Below are 10,567 nucleotides of genomic sequence, written 5' to 3' on the forward strand. Positions count from 1 at the left end.
CGCTTGCCATGTAGGATATGCGGTGGCTAACGGTGTCGTTAGAAAGGGGGATGTCACTAATCTGCTGAGCGAAATTATCTCCAAACATGACGTGACAAATATCTTTGGCAGCAGGTAAGATTAGCGCCTCGGTTTTCCTACTTTAGCAACTCGTTTGGAGACGTAGTAGGACACTTCTAGACACCTGTTGGACACTGATGTGTGTTTGGTGAGGTTGTGTTTCTGATATTCAAGGCCAGATAACTTTACTTTGAAAAAATCTAAGGGTTTGTCTTTGAGTGTCAGGTGTTTCGTTTCTAAATGGCGCTTCAGCTTGCATGGCTTCATGCTATCATTTGCCAGCAGATCTACGCATATGGCACACTGGGGCAGCAGTTCAGCATCTGTCCCAACCACCGTAAAGCCAAACTGAAGATAGCTAATACTTTCGTGTTTTACACTTCTTAGGGGTAGGAGCTGACGACGCATCGTCGTCACAACTCCTTTTCGTACGTGTGATGAACTTATACATAAACTTCCCAAAATCCGTTCCGCTGCTAGTCACTGACGTTCTGAAATTTGTCTGCACTGACAGCTGGATAAAAGGCAGGCTAATAAGCTCCACCTCTCCCCATCGACAAGAACTTTAAGTTTTTTTTTTTTTTTCAAGCTGAGTAGGGTTTTTCCATTTTTCCATTTATGTATATTCTACCTGAAACGTGAAACACAATAAAATACATCCAGTACCCAAATAATGCATTGTCTCTGTTTTTTCTTTCTTCACCGAAGAGCATACACCCGCACAGTAAGCAAATTTCACAGTAAAAAAATCTCTATAATTAACTCTTTGCATCTATATTACCTTTCAGTCTACTTCTTGTAAGATTGAAACCATTGTACCAGTCACCCTAAGACAATTCAAATGATACCAAACATGACTATGAATATCACTTGCATTCATGTGTTCAAGGTCTGTGTGGTTTCAAGCAGGACAAACTCTGAGTTCCTGTCTGTCTACGATGAGTAATAGGCTCATTTATAAAATCTTTAAAAAATATTTCAAATGCGTACCAATATTTTTTAATTTAACCTAATTAAACTGAGGAAAACTTTTTTATATATATATAACATTAAAGTTTGTTATATGAGGTCGAACAAAAACTTTTTTTAAATAAATTTCTTATTAAACAAATCTAATTAATTTACTGCTGAAATTAATCTTTTCTATTGATCTGCTAGCTAGCAACATTTTTGAGTGTAATGAGATGAACACTTAAGAAGAGACTCATCTTTTCACAGGTCTGAGTTTATAAAGCTACCCACAACAAAACCACAAGCTTCACTCTTCTGCACAATGAAAACCACAAAAACTCCAACTAAGAATAACTCTTATTAGTCAAACATGACTAGATGAAAAATATATAAATAAATAAAAATAAAAATGTATATTAAATTTAAAAAGATACTGTGTATTTTTAATATAGTTATTATGCTATTGCTGGTAGTTAGCTAAATGGCAAGCACTAAAAAAAATTCAGAAACGTGATGCAAAAAGATGTGTAAATAATAAAAAAGTGTAAAAAGTAATAAATTACAGACATAAAAATCATAAAACATAAAATCACTCTGAGGCCACTGAGTCGGGTCACTTAAAAATAACTTTATTTTATTATGTTGAAATTATGCAACCAAATCATGTTTTCTGTTCAAATTGCTTTTGACAAAAAATTATTAAACTAAACCAAGAGGGACAAATGTTGGAATTGGTGTCCTATACCATAAATTCAAAGCACTTTGTCCAGTATTTAATTGTCAGTCCTAGTATTTTGTTATGGTCTTGGCTGGTTTCTTGAATAGAGCACAGTTGAGGTCACTTCTCTTACCAGAGCTTTTCAAAGTGAACACAGTGTCACACCAGAGATCTTTCTGACCTCTTCGTGTCCTGACAGCAGTGACTTTAAACATATCATATGCAGGAATCAGCACCTCTTCCTCACGAGGAAGCTTAGAATATTTTGCCAAATTTGCACCTTCACAAGTGTAGATTACAAAACCAGATTTATTTCCAAAAATGTTTGTTTTGGTGTCATTAAAAGAGGAAGGAGCAAATGAGCCAAAACTACCCTTTTTGTTCAGAACACTCTCATTAAAATATTGGTAGAATAACATTGGTGCATCCTCTTTGTATTTTCTTCAGAATCTGTACTGAATCTTTTAACAGAAAGTGAAGTGAATACCATTAGAATTTTTTGTTTTGGTATTTTTTCATATTTTTCAATAACAGCATTATTGAAATCCTTATATATCTCAAACTTAGTGTTAGTGTACACATAAATAGCGATCAATTGATTCTTTGTCAAGTTATCTCCTGGTGGCTTGTAATTCTTTTCAGCATGTTTCCAAGCAATTGCAAAATTAGATTGCATTTCCTTCTCTAGGTATTTAGTCTTCACCAGATTCGCCATTTCCTTTGTACAGCCGTTATAATTGCCATCAGCAGAATTCAGTGTCTTATCCAATAAAAAAAAATATATATCTGTCCTTCAACAGCAGCTCTGTGATCCTGCAGCAACAGGAATCATAATAATCAATCATCAGTATTCATGTCTGTAATATTCATACTAGAACACAAGCTTACCTTACCAAAAAGTAGTATACTTCAAGTTTATTTTAGTAAGTATACTTAAGTAAAGTTCAAGTATATTTTTAAGTATACTTTATGTAGTAAGTATACAAATAATACTTTCCTATTTTTAGTTTAAAAGAAATATACTAATAGCACGCTTGAATAAACTTCTTTTTCGTAAGGGTTACCTGTCCTAGAGCAGCTAAAATGAGAAGAAGAGCTTCAATGATCAGCAGCATCTTGATTCAGACAAATCCCTCAGATGATCTTGTAGATCTAGAGAAGAGCAGATGCTGAAAGACAAGAAACACAAAATTCTCACAAATACTGAATCTGTGCCTTGAAATATAATGGAAAGAAATGTGTACTTAGATCTGTCCAATTGAAATGTTTATCATAATGTTGTCTCTTTTTGTCAGATTCTGAGTTATCTTTTCAATGTTTTTCAGCAGCTCAGGAGCAACAACAACATGAGAAGATCAGTAGTTCATAGCCAGATGACAACGACTCTTCAAACTAAGAGATGAGAAAGTGCTGAAAATCTGTGTAAATAGCATGATTGTGATGCATCTAGGCCATCTAAATGATTTCATCTGATTATCACTTGTAAAGATCTGTTCTATACGTGTGGACAAACTTCTCTGGAGTTCTCATCTAAGATGAATGTCAGATTTGATCAACATCTGATATTTACCTGCTCCATTTAAATAAAAATAAAAAAGTTTTGGCAAGAAGGAGATTTAACTGCCAATCATGTGTGCACTATAGTATCCACTGAAACCCTCGGCTTTGTGCAGTTTTCAGATTCGTGGTACCACAAAGCTAATATTCACATTCAGAAGCATATTTGACAGTGAGATCAGTATAGAGCTGAATTAGTTGTGTTGCATTAAGCCCACCTGACAATGCAGTAGGCTTGTGAAGGCCTGTGGTTTCATGTGGGACAAACTCTCTGTTCCTCAAGATGAGTAATATATGAGCTTTATGTATAAGTACATTCATTTAATAATTTCTCAGTTGTTTACTATTGAGAATAATCTTTTCCATTTTTCTGCTAGATAGCATCATTGATTTTTGAATGAATGCAATGGGATGAACACCTAAGAAGAGACTTGTCATTGTGCAGGTTTTAGCAGCTATTGCTCATTTTAAAGTGTCACAGTGTTAATGAGGCCACCCACAACAAAACCACAAGCTTCACTCTTCTGCTAAATGAAAACCAGAAAAACTCCAACATGACAGAAGCTCTTCTCAATCTCCAACATGACTAAGATGAAAAATATTAAGTAAAATAATATAAAAAAATGGAATTAAACAAGAAACAAAAACTTTGTGTTGATTAAAAAGCAGCATTGCACTCAGGAAGTCATTCAGCAGTTAATATGCTATTGCTGGCAGTTAGTTAGATAAAAAGCAATACAATGTTCAGTGATGTGATACAAAGAGATGTAAGTATACATGAATTAGAGGCATATATAAAATCACTCTGAGGCCACTGAATTGGGCCACTTAAAAACAACTCGAATTAATAATGTTAAAATTATGCAAACAAATAGTGTTTTCAGACAAAGAATTATTCAACTAAACCAAGAGGGACACATGTTGGAATTTGTGTACTTATATCTTAGATTCAACACGCTTTGTTCAGTACTTTCATTGCCAGTCTTTTGTTATTGTCTTGGTTGGTTCCTTGAATAGAGCACAGTTCAGGTTACCAGAGCTTTTCACACCAGAGATCTTTCTGATATCTTTTCTTGACGGCAATGACTTTACATTTCTCATATGGAGGAATTAGCACCTCTTTCTCACTTAGAATATTTTGCCACATCAGCTCCTTAGAGTTCAAAACAATATTTAGATTCAAAATATTTTACTCTGTTACGATCAAGAGACGATGATGCAAATAAGCCAAAATGAGCCTCTTTGTTCAGATTCATATTTTCCGATTTGTGGTACCACAAAGCAAATTTGAATATTTCGAAACATACTTCAGGCACTGTGAGATCAATATAGGGCTGAATTAATCCTGATGCATCAAGCTCATCTATGCAACACTTGTGAAGGCCTCTGTGGTTTCAAGCAGGACAAACTCTGAGTTCCTGTTTGTCTGATGAGTAATAGGAGACTTACAGAACCTACATATATTTCAAAAGCATACACTCAACAAATTGTTTTATCAACTTAATTAAATTGTGGAAATTGTTTCTACACAATTAAATTCATATAGGAAGACTAGAATAAGTCCATTAAACCTTAACATTTTGTTAATTAAAGTTAAATCTGTTCCATTACATGTAACTGATCGCTAGCAATAACATTTTTTGACTAAATGTAATGGACATACACTCCTCACATGAAGAGATGCATCTCATTGCACAATTATAGCAGCTATTGGTCATTTAGCTCCCAAGCTCTTCATACATGAAGAGTTCAGATGCAAAAGCCTCTAAGTGCCTCTAAGTTTTTATCAGACTCCTATGTGTAGGTTCAGTAATTTCACTTTAATAGCAATGAATGGGTTCTTTTCAATTGCTCAGTAATGTGATGCAAAAGGATTTAAGTATAAATAAAGACACATGAAATCACTTTGAGGCCACTAAATTGGGTCACATAAAATGAGCTTTATTATGAACAAATTGTGTTTTCTGACAAAGTTATTATTATTGAGCTAAACCGAGAGGAAAACATTTTTACATTGATTCATGTGGAAGTTTAAAGCACTATTCAATGCTCAGCATAGTATTTTGTTATGGTCTTGGCTGGTTTCTTGAATAGAGCACAGTTGAGGTCACTTCTCTTACCAGTGCTTTTCAAAGTGTATACAGTGTCACACCAGAGATCTTCCTGATCTCTTCTTGTCCTGACAGCAGTGACTTTAAACGTCTCATACGGAGGAATCAGCACCTCTTCCTCGTGAGGAAGCTTAGAATATTTTGTCACCTCAGCACCTTCACAAGTTTTGATTTCAAAACAAGATACATTTCCAAAAAACTTTGTTTTGTTACGATTCATAGAGGAAGAAGTAAATGAGCCAAAACGAACTTTTTTGTTCCGAACAGTCTGTGTAAATTTAAGATTTGTACCACGATAAGTTGAATAGCATTTCTTTTGTGTTTTCTTCAGAATCTGTATCGCATCTGTTAACAGAAAGTGAAGTGAATACCATTTGTATGTTTCGTTTTTGTATCTGTTCTTGTCATTACGATCAGCTTCATTAAACACCTTATGTACCCCAAAACCTGAGTTAGTGTACACATAAATAGCAATTGAATGATTCTTTGTCAAGTTATCTCCTGGTGGCTTGTATTTCTTTTCAGCAAGTTTCCAAGCAATTGCAAATTTAGATTTGGGGTTAGACATTTCTTGCTTCATATATTTTGTCTCCACCAGGTCTGCCATTTTCTCTCTACAGCCCTTATACTGATCATCAACTGAATTCAATGCCATATCCAGTGAAAATATCTGTCCTTCAACAGCAGCTCTGTGATCCTGCAGCAACAGGAATCATAATGATCAATCATCAGTATTCATGTCTGTAATATTCATACTAGAACACAAGCTTACCTGTCCTAGAGCAGCTAAAATGAGAAGAAGTGCTTCAATGATCAGCAGCATCTTGATTCAATCAGATCCCTTTAGATGATCTTGTAGATCTAGTGAAGAGCAGATGCTGAAAGACAAGAAACAGAGTTTCACAAATGCTAAATGCATCACAGTAATATGCTGCACAATAAAAGTGTTCACCAAATTTTTACATGAGCAGTTTTAAATTTAAGGTATTTTCTGTCAAATATGCAATTAAACCTGTGATGTTCACTGATATATTGACCTTGACCTATACTGACCCCAAAATTACCTGAGAATAGTGTGTGTCTCTTTATCTTTACTTTTCAGAAGTTCAGGAGCAACGATGAGAGGAGAAGATCAGAAAAGTCAGTCGCTCAGTCAGACAACAAACCAAGTGACGAGGAAGGTTATTTATATCATTACAAATGTCTGTCTGTGTGTATTGTGGGAAACAATAGCTGAAGTGTGATCATGGTGCATCAGCTTGCCAACTCAACTGTTTAGCTCTTCATAATGCAACACCTGTGAGAGTCTGGTTTATTTGTGGTTTCACACAGGACAGTTCCTGTCATGTTATTACCAGAAAACAGATTTGTTTTTGTGATGGGCAGATTCTGATCATGGAAATCTGCAGACACAAATACATCAGTCAATTTATTCATGATACTAAGTCACACTAGATGCACTGTATCTTTAACAAATATTTAGATCTGAAGAGTAAATGCAACTGCATGCAGCAAATACCTGACATGCACACTTTAAGCATCCCCTGCTATGAATTAATTAAAATAATAGTAGTCATAAATATTTAATAATAAAAGGTCTAAGCTGCCTTGATATGATTGCTGTTTAGATGTCATTATATTTCTATAGACTAACCACTAGATGACAGTAGCGGCACATTTATCTTGAGGAAGAAGCGATTGTGTTAGTTTTGGTAGAGCTAAGTTGGAATAAAGAGGCACATTTGTTACAGTTTCTTCACAGAGGTAAGAAACTGTACATGCTTCAAGAATACATTTCCCATAATGCTTTGGCGAAGAGAGCGTGCAGTAAGGAAGAGAAGTGATCGAATGCTGTAGAAATGATGGAATCCCTGTAAAACACTGCTCAAAAACTTAAAGTCCCCATGAAATCAAAATTAAAGTTTTTTGGGTGTTAGTATCAATATGTTAGTCTTAAGGTTATCTATAAGGCAGTGTGCTCCAAAACAGTGACAAAACTCGCATTTAGAAGATATAAGCATTCAAAGCTTGCAGTTCGTCACTTCCGCCAAAACGGCTAAACGATTTTTTTTACGTCACAACTCATAGGCTGCGTGTTTCTAAGCATTTCAGGGGACCTTTAAGTCAGGCACTCAGGGGTGTCCAAACTTGGTCCTGGAGAGCCACAGTCCTGCAGCATTTAGCTCCATCTTGCCTCAGCACACCTGTTTCTAGTATGCCTAAAAGACCTTGATTAGCTGGTTCAGCTGTGTTTAATTTGGGTTGGAGCTGAACTCTGCAGAACAGCGGCCCTCCAGGAACAGGTTTGGACACCCCTGACTTAAGTAAACAGTTAGTTTTGTTTATTCAAGTTCTTAGTCTTCATTGTTACATGCTAAGAAGAAAAGACACAACACCTGCAGGCGGTTTTGGTAGCGCGATAACCAAACCTCTCAGTATTCTCAGTGAAATGTGACAATGACACTTACAAAGGGGTTTTTGTGAGAACGGGTCTGATGCTTCGTCAGAGTAAAAGTGAGAAAGGTTATGTGTCATCCGAAGTAGCAGAAAGGTATTTTGTGTGAGAGATAAATGATGACTACCATACTATAAAACTTTAATGCGTTTCAATAAATGATTTACACATTTTGACCAGTAGATGGCAATTATGTCAAAACACCAAGTCTTTGAAAGCGGTCATTTCCTGAAAAAGGCTAAACAAATTTTACATTAATAACAAAGTTAAGGACGAGCTCTGTAAAATACTAGGATTTATCCAGTAAAGCATGTTTTAGATTTAATATAAAAATGTGGACTGGGAAAAAACTCATTTGAATAATGAATAAAAAATCACATACAGGTGGAAATGAAAGAATAGATATATTCTTCTAGGCATAGGTGTAATTCCCAGCATGATGTCAAATCCACACAAAGTTACAATTTAAAGTCAAAGTGAAATTTGAAGAATTGGTGAAAATAAAGAATTCGAGAGACTGACCCCAAATTTTGATTTTTCAGTGCCAAACTCCAGGCCTCACAGGAGGTGGATGCATCAGCGGGTGCTCTGTAAAAAAAAATATATACGTTGTATTATAGCATGCTGTTGGTTTTTATTTAGATTCTTTATAGCATCTGTTAACAGAAAGTGAAGTGAATACCATTTGAATTTCTTGTTGGTGTAATTTTGTTTACCACTACAAACATCTTCATTGAATTTGCCATACACATTTGAATTACTGTTAGTATACACATAAATGGCGATTGAATGATTCCTTGTCCTCCCGTGTATGTGTATGTGGTTTAAGAAATAATAGCGTGACTGTGATGTATGAAGCTCATCTAAATGGTTTAGATCATAATCACTTGTGAAGATCTGATGTTTGTGTGGTTTCACACTGGACAAACTCTTGAGTTCCTGTCTGTCTAACATGAATGCCAGATAATCTCAACCTGATCTCTTCAAAATGTGTAATAATGGTACATGATGGAAATTGTTGAAGACATACAGACATAGAGATATGTAAGCAGGATGTCCAGGACATCCCTAATTCACCCCCTAAACCTAACTTTCAAAGAAAAGAAAAAAGAAAGAAAATTGTGCATTTATGAATTAATCAACTCATGATTTCATACAAGTTCACAGACAAAACAATTAGACACATATCAACATGTTTTTAGAGACACTAAAAAACCTTTACACAACTACAACTTAGTTTATATCTGAAAGGCCGTTTAATATATATTGACTCATCTAAATTAAGGATAAAAAAAAAGAAAGAAATCTTGTCAAGGAGGTGATTCAACTGGCAGTGATGTGTTGACTAACTATTATCCTTTAAAACTAGCATACATTTGTTTGATTAAAAAAGGGAGGAGCAACTGAGCCCAAAATAAGCTCTTAGTTCAGAATCAAATGTTGTAAGTTTATGGTACCAAAAAGTAAATTTTCACATTTACAAAATGTATTTCAGACACTGTGAGATCAATATAGAACTGAATTAATACTGATGCATCAAGCTCATCTGGTAATGCAGCACTAAGGCCTTACATTTTTTTCCAAATTCCACTGTGTTTTTCAAAGCAAAAATGTGATCTGTCCACCAAAGGGGCGGAGCCTCCATGCACCTCGAGGGCTGCGGGGGTGTCCCGTACGCCACTGGTAGTATTCAGGTAGTATACAGAAATTGAATTATCAAATGTAAAATAACTCAGCATAGCCTTCACTCTATAAATTAAATATATATTGATACTTGTTAAAGCTACTAAAGTTATTCAGTTAAAAAAAACACATTTTAAGACAATGAAAGTTTTCGTATTTTTTTTACATTTAAGTAAATAGAATAACAATATTTTGAACTTGAAATATTGTAAATTATTTTAAATATTTGATATTGGCAATATGTGTTATGCTGCACTGCCTTAAAGGGGTCCTATTGTGCTCTTTTACAAAGTCTTGATTTTGTTTTGGGGGTGTACTAGAACATGCTCTCATGCTTGGTGGTTCGAAAAACGCTTTATTTTTCACATAATTTACATTATTAAAATACCTTTCTCCCCAGGCTGGCACAAACGGCTCGATTAGTTCCGGCTTTGATGAAGGTCCGCCTTCCGAAAAAAACAAAATGTGTTGTGATTGGTTAACTGTCCCAGTGCGTTGTGATTGGCGAACAGCTTAGACAGTGTTTCAGTACTGCCCCGCCCCTTGCCAAAGCAGCAAGTTTATTATGCTCTTTTACAAAGTCTTGATTTTGTTTTGGGGGTGTACTAGAGCATGCTCTCATGCTTGGTGGTTCGAAAAACGCATTATTTTTCACATAATTTACATTATTAAAATACCTTTCTCCCCAGGCTGGCACAAACGGCTCGATTAGTTCCGGCTTTGATGAAGGTCCGCCTTCCGAAAAACAAAATGTGTTGTGATTTGTTAGCTGTCCCAGTGCGTTGTGATTGGTGAACAGCTTAGACGGTGTTTCAATACTGCAACGCCCCTTGGTCCGTCTTTCAACAAAAGCTTTTGGCGAATCTGGCACTGTACTGTCATGTTGTGGAAGCTGTCCTCAGTAAAATGCGCAGCACACAATAGCAAATTGGGGTTATAATGCTCAGGAACAGAGTTAAAAAATAAATTGCAAGCACTGTTTCCTGACATCATCTGCTTTCGGAAGCCCAAACAAAGACGTTTGGGCATGGA

General features: G+C 35.5%; 1 protein-coding gene and 1 pseudogene across 1 annotated transcript; both read right to left on the reverse strand.

Annotated features, from left to right (window-relative positions):
* Positions 1 to 1,797: 1,797 nt before the first annotated feature.
* Positions 1,798 to 2,444, reverse strand: LOC107724677 (ecto-ADP-ribosyltransferase 5-like; annotated as a pseudogene).
* Positions 2,445 to 5,329: 2,885 nt separating this feature from the next.
* Positions 5,330 to 6,220, reverse strand: LOC107724666 (NAD(P)(+)--arginine ADP-ribosyltransferase 1-like). Its single transcript, XM_016533674.1, has 2 exons — positions 6,170 to 6,220; positions 5,330 to 6,094 (listed from the first exon to the last, which is right to left on the reverse strand). The coding sequence occupies exons 1-2, from the start codon at positions 6,218 to 6,220 to the stop codon at positions 5,330 to 5,332; spliced, it is 816 nt and encodes a 271-aa protein (XP_016389160.1).
* Between the last annotated feature and the right edge of the window lie 4,347 nt (positions 6,221 to 10,567).

Source organism: Sinocyclocheilus rhinocerous, unplaced genomic scaffold (genome assembly GCF_001515625.1).
Source record: "Sinocyclocheilus rhinocerous isolate Xijiao unplaced genomic scaffold, SAMN03320098_v1.1 scaffold2290, whole genome shotgun sequence".
Classification (NCBI taxonomy): domain Eukaryota; kingdom Metazoa; phylum Chordata; class Actinopteri; order Cypriniformes; family Cyprinidae; genus Sinocyclocheilus; species Sinocyclocheilus rhinocerous.